This window comes from Lissotriton helveticus (genome assembly GCF_964261635.1).
Source record: "Lissotriton helveticus chromosome 1_1 unlocalized genomic scaffold, aLisHel1.1 SUPER_1_unloc_2, whole genome shotgun sequence".
In the NCBI taxonomy this organism is placed as follows: domain Eukaryota; kingdom Metazoa; phylum Chordata; class Amphibia; order Caudata; family Salamandridae; genus Lissotriton; species Lissotriton helveticus.
The window spans coordinates 5,151,752-5,171,286 of NW_027611659.1; the positions used below are offsets into that span (position 1 = coordinate 5,151,752).

General features: G+C 44.1%; 1 protein-coding gene and 1 long non-coding RNA gene across 6 annotated transcripts in view; one reads left to right on the forward strand and one right to left on the reverse strand.

The window, feature by feature from the left end:
- Positions 1 to 19,535, reverse strand: part of LOC144805731 (lymphocyte antigen 6E-like) — a 154,000-nt gene that overhangs the window by 129,944 nt on the left and 4,521 nt on the right. Inside the window, exons 1-4 of one of the 5 annotated variants that reach the window (XR_013605587.1) lie at positions 14,169 to 14,230; positions 14,001 to 14,055; positions 13,819 to 13,894; positions 9,181 to 9,297 (exon numbers count right to left, since the gene is read on the reverse strand). Coding sequence is in view for 2 of the 5 variants with exons in the window: in XM_078672226.1 (XP_078528352.1) it covers positions 9,181 to 9,297; positions 14,001 to 14,028 (145 nt within the window). In the remaining 3 variants the exon portion in view is untranslated. Of the gene's footprint in view, positions 1 to 9,180; positions 9,298 to 12,807; positions 12,882 to 13,818; positions 13,895 to 14,000; positions 14,056 to 14,168; positions 14,234 to 19,535 lie in introns of those variants that run through there. The other 4 variants (XM_078672226.1, XR_013605588.1, XR_013605589.1 and 1 more) reach the window with 4 other exon arrangements.
- Positions 16,873 to 17,642, forward strand: LOC144805718 (uncharacterized). Its single transcript, XR_013605582.1, has 3 exons — positions 16,873 to 16,928; positions 17,366 to 17,458; positions 17,566 to 17,642. It is a non-coding gene; the product is annotated as an uncharacterized LOC144805718 (long non-coding RNA).

Here is a 19,535-nt window from a genome sequence, read left to right on the forward strand (position 1 = left end):
CACTCCAATGTCAGGAGCCCCCTCGGAGGAAACCTGTCACTGCAGCAGTTGAAGCCCCACTCCCCCAGCACAACCCAGCCTACCTCTCAGCTGCCCCCGCGCTGAACGACCTCGGCGGAGCTCCACGGCTGCTCTTTGCCACGGGCTCCGAGGAGGTTGTGGGCTGCCGGGGAGGAATAGCAGGGCGTCGCAGTGGCACATCCACGGGAGTCGCCCACTTCACAAACTCCGAAAGAAAGCAGGATCCGGGCGGTGAGGAAACGTGATGCAGATTCAGCTTCGTAGCCCAGCTTCGTGTGCTTCGAGGTCCCGATACCGGTTTCGGCAGAAGTTTAGTGCTGTGCTCTCACATTACTCCTCGGGAAGACAGAGACAGAAACAGCGGCTCCGCGGCGTTCCGGAGATCGGTGTCTGACGTGCGCTGCACTAGCCTGCGGCCGCCATGTTCTCCCCAATCAGCTCCTTTGCATCATTGTCTATGCAGTCCATAATTTGAGCTCCACTCAGTGTTGACTGTAGTATCAACACTACAGTCAAAACTGAGGGGAGCACAATGCAAATTGTGGACTGCTTGTACCATGATGCATAAGAGCAAACTAGCCCCTGGAGTCACTCTGGAAGTCTTGGGTTCAAAATGCTGGTCCTTTCCTTCTCACTCAGGCAGGAGGGCAGCAGGGCAGTAATCTAGAAGAGTGGCAGTCCTTCGAGCAGCACAACAGACCTTTTTTAGACTCCTCTGCATGTTCAGAGGTGTACTAAAGAGTTGTGTCACAGGCTCCAATATTTTACCTGGTGCCCACTTTGAAGTAGGATATGCTTCAAGAGGCTTCCAACTGCTTGTCAGGTCAGGCATCACCTTCTTTCCTGTACTGGCCCCAGTATGTCTGACCGAAAGACTAGCAACAACCCCTTTGTGAGTGTGTTGAGGCAGGGCCTTTGTGATGTGCAAGTGTAGTAGGTGACTGCTCCTCCCCCTCGTTAAGTCAGACTGGCCCATCCTACTAACACCTAGCCTCCCTTTGTCTCTGTGTCTGGAAAGAATACACAAAGACCAACTGCCAGCTAAACCTAATCATGTGACCCAGGATACAGGCCATATGCTGCAGTCAAATGGTTGGCACAGCAAACTGGAAACATTCTAAAAGTAGCATTTACAGAATTGTTACATAAATCTGACTTTACCATTTTAGTGAGCTGCAGATTACAATTATTTAAAAACTAAGCTTAACCTGTCTACCTTCTCCCAATTGAAAGTTATCACTTATTAAATTCAATTAGATAATCCAATGTTATCCTATGGGAGAGGTGGACCTTGCAGTAGTGAAAAACATATTTAAGAGGTTTTTACGACTAGGACATAGAAATATTAAAGGTACATGTCCTCCTTTTTATATAAACTGCACCCTGCCCTGCCCTATGGGCTGTTTAGAGACTACCTTAGGGGTGTCCTCTAGGCATTAAGAGGAAGGTTTAGAACTGGCAAAAAGTTTAAATTGCCAGGTCAAAATGGCAATATAAAGCTGCACACAGAGGCTGCAATGGCGGGTTTGAGACATGTTTGAAAGGCTACTTAAGTGGGTGGCACAATCAATACTGCAGGTTCATTGGCAGCATTAAATTTACTGGCTGAGGGTACAAGTAGCACCACTTTCCTAGAGACTTTCATACATGTATATTAAATGTGTCGATTTGGTGTTAGCCACTTTTAGCATGCTTATGGGGGAGCGTATACATCACTTTAGCAGTGATTAGCATTTGTAAAGTCCTTAGGTCAACAAGAATAAATTCAGTAAAAATAGAGAGGTGAAGCCAAAATGTTTGGGAACGACCACAGTAAGGTCTAACATCCATCGTGCTCTTAATTGCTCCTGTCGGTCAGGTTCTCTTTCTCCACTCCATTGGTTGGTTGTAGGGGTGGGCGTAACTCATGGAGTTTCACTCCATGGAATTCTGTGGAGATCCATAAAATGTCTGAGAAATTCTGCGGAGTTCCTCAAGCAGCTCTGGATGATTTCTGTGCCAGGAGTTTGTTACCCGCTCTTAAATCAGCGGAAATGGCACCACACTGCCTGACAGAGGGCACCGCTAATTTCTGTTGCAGGAGTGGCTTTCTACTTTCAGGACAGCTTTCTGAACACAAACGGTAGCAAACTGCCACGGTCGCCTTTTTTGAGAATCTCATTGGGGAGATTTCTAGTGCTCGATGTTCCTCGCTAGTGCTTGCCAACTTAACGTTGGTGAGCTGCACCTGAGAAAATACTTCACCACACAGTGGTATATGGAATTTTTCAAGAATTCCACATTTCAAGCGGAGTGTGAAAAAGCACCATGGACTCTGCCAGCAGAGCACAGTTTATCTCCCACCCCTAGTTTGAGGATGGTAGGCAGTGGGAAGTAATATGTCACACCAGTGTGCTTGCACATTTTTCTCATGTAAGAAGAGATTCAAAGCCTTTGGAAATCCAGTGGTAGAAAAGATCCCCGGTAGAGTGCAGCTACTACTTTTGCAGGTATGTTCCTCCGAGGTTATGGCTTTGGATACCTAGTGCACTGATCCACCAGAACTGAGATCCAATTGTTGCCTGATGCTGAGTGCATTGATCCACAACAACCACAATATAGTTGTTACCTGATTCTGATAAGGTACCAAATAGAACAACAATGTTTATTCAAACAGAACACTTAAAAAATCACAGAACCTCACTGTATCCCTGGTTAATAGAACAGGGAGTCAAGCCTATCCTGGCTCTTTCTATTCCTAGGTGTCCTACTAAGAGCACCTTATTGGCCAGTGGCTACAGGTAGTTCCTGTTCACTAGAGGAGCCACCAGTCTCTTGCTAGCACCTGACTGAGATTCACATGCTACCAATAATCCTCTGAGCCAATAAAATACCTCTTAACTACACCTATGCTGACCTCATTCTAGGCTTCCTTCAGCAGTTCAACAAGTGCAGGGCACTCAAGTTATGCCTCATAGAATTCTTCCTGAGTAGGTTCCTCAGCAGTAACAAACCCTGCCATTGTGGCAGAGAACCAGACTCCAACGCTTGGTCTGCTCAGTTATCTCATCTTCCTCTCCTTCTGGGACAGCGGCAGTGCTTGCAACGGTCAGGACCTTCTCAGAGTGTACTCCAATTCTTTTACTACCCTGTTCTACTCAAGGAAAATCTGGAATGGTCCCAGGCTCTTTTTGAGACTACCATCTAGTTAGTGTTCTGGTCAACACAGCTGATGTGGTCCATTTCAACTGCTGGTCTGGATACTAAACCGGGTGCAATCCTATAATGCCTGAAGAGACATCCAGCATCTTGATTCTTTCTCGACCCGACACCAGCCAAGGACAACCTGCCAATTTCTATGTGAATTTGGTCAATCAGATACACCATGTCCTCTTTACTATCTACTGACTCTACACCATTGAGACCAGAGGGAATCTCCTTTGGTTTGAAATACCTCCAATAAAGTGTAGTTCTATTAGCCTAAGTGTTAGGGGTAGGTGGTTGTTTGCCTCTGATGTCCCAGGAGCCATACAACTATGGCACTGCAAATCGTGTCTAGGACAACCCCTCCTGTACTTGACTCACAGTAGTAGTAAAGGTGAGCAGTCAGAGGTTTCTCGGGGAGAATGGGAGGGGACTGTAAACACTCAGATCTCAACAATCACTCTGCAGTGTAATTACTGATTGTTGAAACTAGTGACTTTCTTAGCTAAGAAAACAACTCAAATACACACACTTAAAACAGAATACTACACACATAATAGTGGCAGGTTTATAAGAGATAATGCCCTACACTTGCCCTTTCCCAGGAGTCCCTCCTCTCTTGAGACCAGGCAGGTGCCCTTAAGGGTAAAGATCTTTGTGTGGTATGAATCAATGCTCAGAATCAGATCACTCAGTTCAATAATGGTTGCGCTAAGTTCAGCTCAGTCTCCGTGAAACATCCTCACCACAGGGCCAGTGTCCATGTCCTTTATGGTGGCCGCACAGAAGTGCCAACACAAATCACTGATCTCTTCTCCTTCAGGGACAAGACTTTCAGTTGCAGGAGTGGCCCTTGAAAAGAGTAGCGTGAAGCAGATCGTGCAGAAGAAACCATTGGCTGGAGTACTTCAATGAATGCAGGTACTGGGGGTCAGATGTAGCCCATTGCAGGCATTGGGCCCTCTTGGGTCACTCAATGATTCATAGTAGATGGGCAGTCACACAGATAGTGGTCAAAGCAGACTGATGTCAGCCTCTGGAATTTAGTGGCGCCAAACACCACAGGTACAGCTCTTGGTGTGGGTGGTAACATCTAACACCACCAAGATACTTGGATTTGGTGGTGACATCCACCATATGTACAGCTCTTAGTTTTGATAGCAGCATTGACCACCAGCACTGGTGAGGAGGATTAAATGGGGCTCGGCGCCCATTAACAAGTTAGCGTAATGGAAAAAAATAAGAGCTGACGGGCCATTAAATGAAGCACACAGGGGCATAATAGAAGAATGGGATCAGTAGGCCTGTAACTTAGCATTACATCTACAAGGAGGATTAACATATAAAACCCACGCACATCCCTTGTACAACTTCGGCCACATCCCTGCAATTAAAGAAAGTGGGAGACAAGTAAGATCTAAACGAAGGGCTTACCTGAAAACTGGTTCAGCCCAGGACAAAAGACAACTTCAAGAAACCACAAAATCGAACTCGAAGAAAGTTTGGGCCGCAAAACGGGGTTACATCGAGGAGAAAAGAGTTCTGGCAATACCTTAACACCTTAAATCAAGGAGGCACCCAGAGGGAGAACTCAATTGACTCTGATACCTGGGCTGCCCATGTGAAAACCCTGTACAATGTGGAAGGCAGCATTACCCCATGAAACTCAGACCTGAACAACGTGACTCCACTAACCAACTCCACCAACCCTACATAAACTGTGAAGCAGCCGATTTCCCTAAAAAAAAAGACGATCAATACAATCTTTAAAAAAATCAGACCAAATGGGGCGACAGGACTCAATGGCCTGCCAGGCTCTCTTTTCCGGCAAGACACATACTTCTGGACTGACAATCTGATTACGCTATATGCTGAATGTCGACTAATGGGGAACGTCCCTGACTCTTGGAGAGGGTCTCTACTTCACCCAATTTATAAGAAAGGGCCAAAATCTAACCTCCAAAACTATCGTATGATCGCCCTGCTCGACATCGAGGGTAAGGCCTATGCTAGCACCCTAATAGTGGAACTCTCAAAGTGGGTCAGTAAGGAGGACCTCCTGCCCTTCTACCAAACCGGGTTTAGACCAGGAGCCTCAACAGTGGACAACATTATAGCACTCTCATATTTATCACAGAAGGCCTTGGCGTGGAAAACCCTTCCGATTTTTGCGTGCTTCATCGACTATACGGCGGCCTTTGACGGCGTTGACCGCTTCATCCTCTGGCAGAAACTGGAAAGCTGGAACATCGACCCCCCTCTACTAAAAGCCATTCAATCACTATACTCAAGAACCTGGGTCAGAATCAAACTTTCAAATACTGCAGCTTCGGAGAAGATTGACACCAACCGCGGATTGAAGCAAGGTTGCGTCCTAGCACCGATGCTGTTTAACTTATACACCGCAGATCTGGGCAAAGCCCTGACTGGAGCATCATTAGCAACACCCCGGCTCGGACACACCAAGATCCAACTGCTGCAATATGCCGATGATCTGGTGCTCTTAGACCATACTAAAGTCGGCCTACAAAAAGCACTAACGTCCCTGGGTAATTACAACACCAAGAACAAACTGATTGTAAATCCATCCAAATCAAAAATAATAATCTTTGGGCCCTATCCGAAAAAAAACCTGATCAAATGGAGGATAGGAAAGTTGTCTTTGGACTGTACCTAAAACTACAATTATTTGGGAGTCTGGCTCAGCGAGACAGGGCGCCCTGGAGTACACCTTGACAAATTACGGGCAAAGGGGAAAAGCATCACATACGCCCTTGGCAAGCTGCATGCTACATTACACAGCCCGACATCAACAGCAATCCAAAGAGTACTAAGGGCGAAGCTAATACCTTCCCTGAACTATGCACAACAGGCCTTCCCTGGCAAATTACCTAGTGTACTTGAAAAAATCCACTGCTTGGCATACAAAAAGCTATTCCATCTACCCACCTGCACCAGAAACAATCTAGTGCGGCTCAAATTCAATTTGACCCAACAAAAATATGAAGAGTTGGCCTCAATGCGGCAACTGAGAACACTCTGAAATCTTATATAAAAAGTATTTTTCTGGAACCAGATAACCCGTGGTCAAATAGCCTCTGTGCAGCAAAAGAAGCCTTGAACCTCGCTGTGGAAAACTGGGACCCTGAGCCAATTAAGTACGCCGCCATTAAAAGCGCGATGAAAAAAACAGGTTCGCCTATGTTCGCGCATCTCGGACCTGGAATCTTTGGAAACAAGAGGCTTTCACCAGTCCTTAAAACTCCCACATACAGTACAGAACTCCAAACTCCACCTCACCCAGGCGGTGGGGAAAGAAGCGCTAAATAGGATTCTAGCGCTTAGACTACATCCACTCCCCCTCAAAGAACTTTACCCTTCGAGCTCACCCTGGATAAGTCACTCGGAGTGTCGGCTTTGCAAATATAAACATGAGAGGTTTGCACACATTTTATTTTGTTGCCCGGCGCTGTCGTCTGAGCGTAACCTTTACCTAAATCCAATTTTACTCACTCACAGGATTAGATCCATAAAGGAGGCCGTATACCACTTATTCACAATGGAAACAGTGAAAGACATGGCTATGTCATGGCTTCTTCCAACAGTCACGCCGGAAATTGATGGACTCCCATAGCTAGGCCACTGGCCGATCGTGAATTCTCACAGCACCGAGACTAACCCGCCGCGCTGAGTGAGACCAGGCAAGTTTGATGGGCGAGCACAAACCGGCCTAATGAACTTTAGTTTTTAATTATGCTTTTTTTTTTTATCCCTTTTTCATAACAATGTTTTTCTGTAGTTTGTTGCTGTATTTTAATTCATTCATTCATTGACCACCAGCACATTTCTTGGTTTCAGATATGAGGTCATCCAGGATCTTTCTTCTTAGTAGAGGTTTACATTTGAGTATCACCTGTACAGAATTAGCTTGCAACTTTTGCAATCTCAGTATAGATCACATATTGGGCATAAGTGGCACTAGTAGAATGTTATAGATGAAAGCCATGGGTTTTGATGAAAAAGAACACAACTTTACATGTTAAGTTTATTAGACTATGCTCCAGGTTCCCAAAAACTGTGGACACATGCCCCGGAAAAGGATCCTGAGCAGCGGTGTTAAAAGCAGCTGAGAAATCAAACTTACAAGGGACAGAAGATGCTCCTGTCTCAGTGAATCGCAAACAGTCTTCCCAGACATCAAAGAGGGCAGATTCTGTCCCAAGATGCCATTTTGATCACAAAAACAAAACCATTGTAACAAGGAATTTATGACCCAATCTGCTGCTCTTGTTCCCTTTAGTTTATGCTGCAAAGATTAATAGGTTATTAGAGAGTTTAATCGCTAGAATAAACAGATAAGGCTACTGTCTGAGGAGCCATCTTGTCTAGCAATTCTGTCCTCTCCCAAATTCTACTTTAAAATGTTATATTCCTTCACAGCAAGGTTTGTGATATGTAAATCAATTTCAAAGAAGTCTTTATTGCGATTTTCATCTTAAAAGACATACAAAAATACAGGTACATATTTCATATGATACACCATAAAAACTGTGTGAGGTTACCAACTCACGATAAAAATATAAAGAGCAAATGTTACATATTAAAATACAATAAGACCAGATATGTAAATCAACATTGATATATTCATTCCAAAATTGTATTGGGGAATGGCTGTTATGGTCATAGAATCACAGACACTGTGCACATGATGGAATGCACATTGCCAGGGGATGGATCTGCAACTGAACATGCCCTGGGACAGCATTGGGTCTGCCCAAACCCCTAAGTGCTGCACCATTTCAGAGTGTTTGTTTGGTATGTAAGGTCATAGCCTGGATAGAATAAGAAAGGTGATGCAGAAGTGAAGTGTATTTGTGATTAAGGACCCAGCAAGGTGAATGTTTGTAATGATGTCATTATTATGACTGCAGCTGTTGCTGGCTGTAAATATGACCTGTCCTTGTGAACCAGATATTAAATGTTTCCATGGATATTAAGCTCTGTGCAGCAGTGGACCCTGGACAAGAATGTTTGGATGCCTCAGGGATATCCCTCATGTATATGCAAACCATACAGCCCAGATCATGGGGCACTTTTTTCTCACAATAATGTTGAGAAATGTTATAAAAAGTCCAAATCACAGGCTCTCTGGGAGAAAGGAGCTTCAGAAGTTTCATCAAGCAACAGTATGTGCCAAGGTTGTACTTTCACACTTGCTTTCTGGTTGCTTGGCAAACATTGAGGATGAAAAAGGTAAAGATTGGCCTTTGAATACAGGCAGGCTGCAGAGTGGAAAATATGAATTATGAGTAGGGATGGGCGGAATTTGCGTAATTGCTTTACGCAAATCTCCGCAAAACGATAAAAAATCTCCGCGAACACACAGAAATTCTGCGAACACGTGGAATTGCTTGTTCGCAATGTTTTTCTCCGGTTCGTAATCGCTGTTTGCGTGCTCAGGGGGAAATATCTTGCCAACGTGCATTTTGAGAACGCGAACAAGGAAAAAATTTCGCAAAGTCGCGGAACGCAGAATTTTGGGCAATTTCGCGTTCTCCGTGGAATGCAAAATTACCCAAATTCCGCAAATTCCACGAGCAGAACGGAATTTACCGCCCAGGCCTAATTATGAGCAGGAATGAGTGTCTGCTATCTAGGAAGCTATTATCTTTGGTATAATGTGTTCCATCTTCGAGGATGGGTTACACAGCAAAGGCGATGTAAGGTCCTTACGTTAATATGCGTCAGACATGTTACATAAGTAGCCTTGCTGCTCTTTTAGTTATAATAAATGGCACTTAAAGTTAGGGCAATTATTGTATGCTATTTGCTTGCAGGCTTCTTTGCACTGATACGTATGTTTTGCGTTGGTGCTTCTTATATTTATCATGTTCATCCTCTCTCACTTTAAAACAACAACACTCATTATGTCAATGGTGAAAGCCAGAGTATACATCAATGTCAGCTCTTCCTTACATTTGCTGTCCACCACTTTCACACAGTAGGAGTCCAGGTCAGAGGAGCAGTTGATGGCGGTCTTACAGGCAGCATCATGGAGGCCATTGCTGCATGAGTAGCAGCTCAAAGACTGGGCTGAAAAAGAAGTAACAGCATGTTAGAGGCATCACCAGGTATGGTTAGACCTTACTCGCCATACACCATGGGGCCTATTTATGAGCCATTTGCACCTCTTGTGCGTCGCCGCTTTTTGTGACCCTGCGGTGGCGTAAAACATGCGCCACCTTACAACATATTTAGAAGGTGACACATGTAGGAAGGTGCTTCACCTTGTTAAGCCCGGTACTAGATTATACCTGTGTCAGGTATAATGTATGCAGGGTGGGCGTTCCGTCATAACAACACCCCGTAGAAGTGTTGCAGTGAAATATATGAGATTTCACTATGACACTTCTATGTCGCCAATGCGTCAAAACCTTGGCAGGCGTAAGGGTGACGCTGGCACTTTCTCAGAGGGCTTGCCCCGTGTGATAGGAACATTGCTGGAGGCATACGACACAACTCCAGCAAAGTGCTACTTTTTGTGCTGCAGATTGGTCAGTTATACTGACGTATCTGTCCTTCCTTGCCACAAGATGCGTCATATTGTGAATATAACGTATCATTGGTGTCACAAGGAGGGCGCACTGAGAAGTGGTGCATCACTGCTTTCACACAGCGTTGCGCCACTTCCCGTTAATGGTCCCCCATGTTTATTAACCAACTTTAGAGGGAATCAACTACAGGGGTACAACATTAACAGACAGAGTTACCCATGTGTGTTCACAGTTCTCATTCAATTCTCACTGGCAAAGAGTCCGCCCTCCTCCACGAAGTGGCATCATCTATATTTTACAGCACAATAATTAAAAAGATTTGATAAAACCGCGTGCTTAATGGATTTTACAAGCAGTTATAAAAATGGTGACTGATTTTCTGTTATTTTTTATGTTCTGCCGGACAAGACAACACCCTTAATATCAACCCCAGAATATCGATGGGACACAGTATTGCCTACAAAATATTTTTTTTAAAGCTATGTCTAGATTTTATATACCGAACCCCACATTAAGTACCCATGTGGTACATATATTTTCAAGGTTCATAGATGTTGCATAAAGATTAGTAAACCTATACGTCCCCATGTGCACTTACCTTTCAGTATTTTGTCGGTCTCTATTATGTTCTCAATATTCTAGTAACACTGTATTCTAGGGGTCGAAAGTCAGTACTTCAGCTCCCTAAATATGTTGTATCAATCATCACAGAAGAAAACTCTGTATGCAAGTGAGGGGAATACAGAATATTCCGCAACCCGACTTCCCAAAAATTGGTTAATAGGCAAAGGCTTCAATGGCAGCTTAAAAATCAGGGTATGCAAAGTTATGCCTCCAATACCCTTCCAGTGTCCCCTTCTTTGCTTTCCCCTCCTGTTCCGACTTAATATATTTCAAGCATGTACTATGACTAGGAATCTACTTGGAGTTGGCAGTGTATAAAGTGCACATTTTCACTGGCATAGAATATCATTCAGTACACACCGGAAACATCCCTCAATTTTGAGATTGGCAATCTCCCTAAATGACATCAATTCGCATCCCCCTAAAAATAGGTGTACAGCATCTGGGGTGCCTGTTGTCTGCAGTTGACGCGCTTCTTATACGCCAGGCAAATGCTAGCCTCTAGGGTTGGCCGAACACTCTTCAAGCACACACTGACAAGAACCAACCAGTGGTGAACTTACAGAAGACCAAAACAATGATCATAGGGATGAAAATCAAAAAGGAGGGCAAGTGGTTCTTAAATGGAAGCAGAATCTCCAAAGGCAAAAACTGTATGTGTGTAGGCGTTGTAACAGGCGGCCGCCGCTCATTCCTGCCACAAAAGAAATATATTAGGAATATGGCTGGAGCTCCTCAAAACCCCTTTGCAAAAATGGCAAGCTGCCTGTCCAGAATCATTGACGCCATTCACACCAGCAATCGAGGTAAAATTGATCCCAAACATCTCATATGAGTCTGAAGCCCTGCGTGCAGGGATGTTATGTTATGTTATATTAATTGGGATTCATAAAGCTCATAATCACCGACAGGTCTCTGGTTAGTGCTAGGGGAGAGTAGCTGAGACCCCCCATCGCCTGTCCATCAGTACCCCTGATCAGAGCTGTTGTTTTACCAAGCCTCGCTGAAGCGCTGTTTCTTCATAGCCTGGTTTTAAGTACTTTTAAGAAGGCCTTCAGACTGCCTCATGGTGCATCCTCAGCCCAAATATGGCTGGAATACAGACTCATTAGAGAAAATATACTGCATCAGGACTCATATGCAACACCCTGCCAAAGGCTGACACCCTAAACCAGCTCCTATGGAGAGGTCTCGAACCAAGGTCCTTCAATAGGACCAGGATTTTGCAACCCTACACCTAGGGAGCTCTGGTCTACACCAGTGTCCTTCACGACCTTGAAAGCTGTAACCAACCAAGCCACACAGTGGCTTTCCTCTTTCATGGACAAGAACAAAGTGATCTCATACCTGCCTCGTCATCAATAGCTATAAACCCTACCCGGCTTGTCTACCATAGTGACACATAACCTCATCTGGTATTGGCTTGTTGACAACCCAGCCTTCTTCTTACTTTCAGGAAATCCCTTAAGACCTGGTTATTGAATACAGTTTCACCTTCACCCTCTTTTTTAGGTATTTGCTGGCCTAACCATTTCAGCCCGCCTCTGATCTGATGTGTATCTGTTGTCTGGGTTCTGTGAGTGACAGGACTGGGGAATTCCAGGAGACAGGTTGGGGCAGCCAGGTGGTGAATAGGAAGATTACATCCAAGTTGGGTGGGAGGAGTGCCCCTTGACTCTGAATAGGGCTGTGCTCTGCCACTAAAATGCTACACAGAAAAGGTTAAACCCAGTAAAGTCAGGGGACCTGGGTAGTTATACGGTACAAGGGAAAAGGGTCCCAGACAGAAAACAAGTGATTTCAATTACAAGTAGATATTTCAAAGAAACACATTTTTAAATGCAACAAGATTTATTTCAAAATTGCATTATTACCTTTCATTGGTTATATTTAAACAATAATGTTTCAACAAACTTTTTGTATATGTGCCCACATACACAACAAGGAAGGGGGGTGAAGTGAGGGAAAGTGTCAGAGATAAAGTAGGATTGGGAGAATAGTCAGAGTCATTCGTGACTGATATCAATCATAACTTCACAAACAAGGTTCATGTCGTTCCTTGAACTAAGGGCCACAATATTATGTTCGTATAGAGTCCATAGATCAAATGATGCAAACCACCTAACTCTCCTTCAGCTGCTCCGGTCTAGCTTGGGGGTAAGAGTTGGAGAAATTTATATGGTCTACGTTTCGACCCGAAAGATGCGTAGGATAGTAGTCCTTACAAAAGGGGTCTTCTTCAGGACAGAATGGTTGTGGGTGGGCAACCTACTGGAAAGTAATTAAAAAATTAATTAGTACACACCAACCTTGTCGAGTACATACAAGGCAGGCGGTCCGTTAAAAACGTGTTGTCATGTAACCACAGAACCTAAAGTTCGTGATACGCAAATTTCTTAGAGATAAAGGTACAGAGTCAACTCACCTATCGTACAAGAGGAAAAGGACCGGGATAGATTACTGGTCCTGGATTCACACAAGACTTGTGAAATGGTTCCTATATAGAGATTACAAGAAAAGTCATAATCAAAAAAAGTCCACTAGGTGACCGTAAACTTTAGTTAGTGTCACTGTCCGGTTCCTGTTGGGTGGCCCAAAAGGGGGGGCCATCAGTTAAACAACACGCAACGTAACCAATGACAGACTCTTTGCGTTGCTTAGATATATCGACCGCACATAGTTGGGGACCTACCTTACGAGCGCTTGTGTGGTATTAAAACACGGGTTACTCTCGGGCGGCAGGGACCTTGTCGTAATTCAGCTTTAACCTATTGTTAAGTACAATTGGAAATTAGAAACCTCATCTTCCTTACATCACAGAATACTGTCGGCAATGTACTTGTATTCATGGGGCATCCTTAAGATTGGAACTCACATGTGTTTAAACGTGCTTGGGATGCGCGTGTGTTTCGTGGGTTATGTCGGCCTGATCGTCGTTCTTCTATAATAAGCTAGCTCACAGGGTTCGCTACCTTGCAAAAATGACATAACAATGTTCAAATGTATAGGAATATTGGTCAAATGATGTGCATACAAATATTAACACTCATTGCTCCAGAACATACCTCACCCAGGAATGATACACATGAATCAAGGTTGACACTTTCAGCTGTGTCAATAATGGGAGCACGGGGGAGTCTTTATCTGAGCCTCTATGGTATTGCTCTAACATTGAAGAAATTGAAAAAAAGAAGAGAGGAGTCAGGAAAAGTTTTGCTACACACTGCACTGAAAACAATACCGTGTCAAAAAAACGTCCGGCTCACCTCAGAATTTAATCTGTTTTGCACCAATGCGTTAATTAAACGAGCCCTCCTGTAAAACAAAACAGGATAGAGCCCGGGTTAAGATCAGTCTGATACTACCAGGTGACACAATGCCTAAGCCACCTCGGTTGGGGGACAGCCATTAGCTTAAAACCCTCCAAAACCCTCACCTGAACCAACAGTGCAGGAGTCAATGTATTTTAGCGCCCAGGTCTCACTTGCATTCCTTCGCCATGTGGTTCCACTCTAGAGTTAAAGTTTAAATAAGGGGATATCAGAACAAGCGAACAATTGATATTTACACAATGCTTAACAGCAGAAGCGTGTCTGAAACATACGACGTCCTGCTCACCTCTCAAGTTGAAACGGGATGCACCCATGCGTTAGTTATTATCAATGGGGTCCGCCTACAGAAACAAACAGCACAGAACCCCCGTTAATAAATGCCTAATGTTGTCAGACATCACATTAACTAAAACGGACCTGAATTTGGGGACATACTACCGTTCCAAACCCTCACCTGATTCACTGGTGCAGGAAACAATGTAACTCAGTAGCGCGTCTCGCAAGCTACCCTCGCCATGCATACCAAGTAACTTCCTGGTTGGAAGCAGGGGGCGGGGCCTCAGCCCGGAGCTCGAATAGAACTAGTAAACAGACTACAGTCTGCAGGCTCGACAGAAGTGAGAGGAAAAGAAGGTTACATATTGAAAACCATATTATTATACTAGAAATATTTGGGAACCGAATAAATTAATCGCAAGGCTGCCAGTAATATTTGCGCCCAAACAAAAATCCCGAAATGTGAGGCTTAGGGAAACAGACTTCAAAGTCCTGGATTGATAGTGGTGAAGGACGACAGATGTATTTGTTGGATTTACAAATTGCCTCGGCAGATGTAATTATGGGGCATAAATCTTGCCTTATATCAAGTATACCTAGACACATAGTGAGCACATCTTTACTCAGAGTGGTAATCGTGGTCCTTAAGGTCCATGATGGCAATGCGCACAAATCTCGCAGGATAGTGAAGGCAAAGCCAGGTGTTCACTGGGAGACCACCTTAAAGTAGGTAAACTAATAAGTACACATAGCGGCATTCAGTACTTCTAGAAGATAGATATGCCATGGTTCACAATATGTATCAACACTTGGTTATTGGCAGGGTGCACCAATCTCATAGGATAGTGTAAACCACGCCTTGATTCAGTGGCAAAGTAAAAAAATACAGAATAAATAATTAAAGGAGCATATTTCGCGTATTCGAAGAAATTAATGCATAATTCACCTTTATATCAAAGTATGTAATACAAACGATCAGAGAACACATATATGAACCGGCCGTTGTTTACACATGGGTGAACATGGGGTAATACGCACAGAACTCGCAGGTTAGTGAAAGGCATTACCAAAGTCCGGTAAGAGTGTCTACAGTTTATTCATCTCTCTGAGTGGTAAGAAACACTGTGTTCAGAGATTGGCCAGCTGTACGAAACTACTTTCCGATTCATTTAAACCCTCTAATACAGAATTGAAAATATGGATCCACTTTAATTCTCTGATATTGAGAATACTGGATAGGTCACCACCCCTTGGGCCCAGTGTCACATGTTCCAGAACAACCCATTTGAGAGAGATGAATAAACTGTAGACACTCTTACCGGACTTTGGTAATGCCTTTCACTAACCTGCGATTTCTGTGCGTATTACCCCATGTTCACCCATGTGTAAACAACGTCCGGTTCATATATGTGTTCTATGATCGTTTGTATTACATACTTTGATATAAAGGTGAATTATGCATTAATTTCTTCGAATACGCGAAATATGCTCCTTTAATGTTTTATTCTGTATTTTTTTACTTTGCCACTGAATCAAGGCGTGGTTTACACTATCCTGTGAGATTGGTGCACCCTGCCAATAACCAAGTGTTGATACATATTGTGAACCATGGCATATCTATCTTCTAGAAGTACTGAATGCCACTATGTGTACTTATTAGTTTACCTACTTTAAGGTGGTCTCCCAGTGAACACCTGGCTTTGCCTTCACTATCCTGCGAGATTTGTGCGCATTGCCATCATGGACCTTAAGGACCACGATTATCACTCTGAGTAAAGATGTGCTCACTATGTGTCTAGGTATACTTGATATAAGGCAAGATTTATGCCCCATAATTACATCTGCCGAGGCAATTTGTAAATCCAACAAATACATCTGTCGTCCTTCACCACTATCAATCCAGGACTTTGAAGTCTGTTTCCCTAAGCCTCACATTTCGGGATTTTTGTTTGGGCGCAAATATTACTGGCAGCCTTGCGATTAATTTATTCGGTTCCCAAATATTTCTAGTGAAATAATATGGTTTTCAATATGTAACCATCTTTTCCTCTCACTTCTGTCGAGCCTGTAGACTGTAGTCTGTTTACTAGTTCTATTCGAGCTCCGGGCTGAGCCCCCGCCCCCTGCTTCCAACCAGGAAGTTACTTGGTATGCATGGCGAGGGTAGCTTGCGAGACGCGCTACTGAGTTACATTGTTTCCTGCACCAGTGAATCAGGTGAGGGTTTGGAATGGTAGTATGTCCCCAAATTCAGGTCCGTTTTAGTTAATGTGATGTCTGGCAACATTAGGCATTTATTAACGGGGGTTCTGTGCTGTTTGTTTCTGTAGGCGGACCCCATTGATAATAACTAACGCATGGGTGCATCCCGTTTCAACTTGAGAGGTGAGCAGGACGTCGTAGGTTTCAGACACGCTTCTGCTGTTAAGCATTGTGTAAATATCAATTGTTCGCTTGTTCTGATATCCCCTTATTTAAACTTTAACTCTAGAGTGGAACCACATGGCGAAGGAATGCAAGTGAGACCTGGGCCCTAAAATACATTGACTCCTGCACTGTTGGTTCAGGTGAGGGTTTTGGATGGTTTTAAGCTAATGGCTGTCCCCCAACCGAGGTGGCTTAGGCATTGTGTCACCTGGTAGTATCAGACTGATCTTAACCCGGGCTCTATCCTGTTTTGTTTTACAGGAGGGCTCGTTTAATTAACGCATTGGTGCAATACAGATTAAATTCTGAGGTGAACCGGCTGTTTTTTCGACACGGTATTGTTTTCAGTGCAGTGTGTAGCAAAACTTTTCCTGACTCCTCTCTTCGTTTTTTCCAATTTCTTCAATGTTTGAGCAATACCATAGAGGCTCAGATAAAGACTCCCCCGTGCTCCCATTATTGACACAGCTGAAAGTGTCAACCTTGATTCATGTGTATCATTCCTGGTGAGGTATGTTCTGGAGCAATGAGCGTTAATATTTGTATGTGTGTGTGTAGTATACTTGTAAAGCGCACAGCTGCCCCAGAAACGGGGCGCTGTATAACTCTGGGGAACCCGTCCTGGCTTTCCCTGTGGGATGGTCCCTTGCTGGGAGTCCCCAAGGTGGAGCCAGGCATCCCCGGAATTGGTGGGGCCGTTGTGGAGATTAGGCAAGCTAATGCCCAGAGTTGCCGAGTGGAACCCCTGATTAGAGTAAGCACCGAAGCGAGAATTATCGAGTCCGCTGCCCAAGGTCCACGACCCTGCCTCGTCGGGAATTGAACCCTGGTCCCGGGCTGACTTCTGCTCTCAGGCCTGCCGCCTCTAACCAGTGAGCCACACTACTCCACATCATTGACCAATATTCTTATACATTTGAACATTGTTATGTCATTTTTGCAAGGCAGCGAACCCTGTGAGCTAGCTTATTATAGAAGAACGACGATCAGGCCGACATAACCCACGAAACACACGCGCATCCCAAGCACGTTTAAACACATGTGAGTTCCAATCTTAAGGATGCCCCATGAATACAAGTACATTGCCGACAGTATTCTGTGATGTAAGGAAGATGAGGTTTCTAATTTCCAATTGTACTTAACAATAGGTTAAAGCTGAATTACGACAAGGTCCCTGCCGCCCGAGAGTAACCCGTGTTTTAATACCACACAAGCGCTCGTAAGGTAGGTCCCCAACTATGTGCGGTCGATATATCTAAGCAACGCAAAGAGTATGTCATTGGTTACGTTGCGTGTTGTTTAACTGATGGCCCCCCCTTTTGGGCCACCCAACAGGAACCGGACAGTGACACTAACTAAAGTTTACGGTCACCTAGTGGACTTTTTTTGATTATGACTTTTCTTGTAATCTCTATATAGGAACCATTTCACAAGTCTTGTGTGAATCCAGGACCAGTAATCTATCCCGGTCCTTTTCCTCTTGTACGATAGGTGAGTTGACTCTGTACCTTTATCTCTAAGAAATTTGCGTATCACGAACTTTAGGTTCTGTGGTTACATGACAACACGTTTTTAACGGACCGCCTGCCTTGTATGTACTCGACAAGGTTGGTGTGTACTAATTAATTTTTTAATTACTTTCCAGTAGGTTGCCCACCCACAACCATTCTGTCCTGAAGAAGACCCCTTTTGTAAGGACTACTATCCTACGCATCTTTCGGGTCGAAACGTAGACCATATAAATTTCACCAACTCTTACCCCCAAGCTAGACCGGAGCAGCTGAAGGAGAGTTAGGTGGTTTGCATCATTTGATCTATGGACTCTATACGAGCATAATATTGTGGCCCTTGGTTCAAGGAACCACATGAACCTTGTTTGTGAAGTTATGATTGATATCAGTCACGAATGACTCTGACTATTCTCCCAATCCTACTTTATCTCTGACACTTTCCCTCACTTCACCCCCCTTCCTTGTTGTGTATGTGGGCACATATACAAAAAGTTTGTTGAAACATTATTGTTGAAATATAACCAATGAAAGGTAATAATGCAATTTTGAAATAAATCTTGTTGCATTTAAAAATTTGTTTCTTTGAAATATCTACTTGTAATTGAAATCACTTGTTTTCTGTCTGGGACCCTTTTCCCTTGTACCAAAATGCTGGCTCCACCTCCTGTGGAGAGGCTGATGTCATGGTGCATCCTCAGACCAAATATGGCTGGAATACAGACTCATTAGAGAAAATATACTGCATCAGGGGTCATATGCAACACCCTGCCAAAGGCTGACACCCTAAATTAGCTCCTGTGGAGAAGTCTTGAACCAAGATCCTTCAATAGGACCAGGATTTTGCAACCCTACACCTAGGGAGCTTTGGTCTACACCAGTGTCCTTCACGACCTTGAAAGCTGTAACCAACCAAGCCACACAGTGGCTTTCCTCTTTTATGGACAAGAACAAAGTGATCTCATACCTGCCTCATCATCAATAGTCATAAACCCTACCCGGCTTGTCTACCATAGTGACACATAACCTCATCTGGTATTGGCTTGTTGACAACCCAGCCTTCTTCTTACTTTCAGGAAATCCCTTAACACCTGGTTATTGAATACAGTTTAACCTTTACCCTCTTTTGTTCCTGCATCCTGTAGCCAGCGCCAAGACACCCACGGGCATTCGGTGGCCCCAACAAATACATTTAATATAACCTAACATACCTAAAGCCTGGCTCTGAGCTGCTGCATCCTGAATAGCAGAAAGCATTACGGGTATGCAACTACCATTGAGACTCAATTGAACATATAGCTTGCACCTGCCCACCCTTGCAAATAGAATGCAGCCCTTGGTACAAATTCATCTTCATTACAGAAGGGCTACACACATGCTGACTACAGCCTAACTGCACCCTCTGTAAAATGTATGGCCTGCTCTGGGACGAAACGTTATGCTCCACCGGCCGAAGGCCCATCCCACGCATGGATCAATAGCCCTTTATTGGTCACTAACTCTGCTGATATTTTAAGACAAAAGCATAATCATTCAGAAATGCAAGCCCCGCCTTCATGGAATGTTAAATAATCCAACACTTTTCTCTTATGAATTACTGTTATACTCAA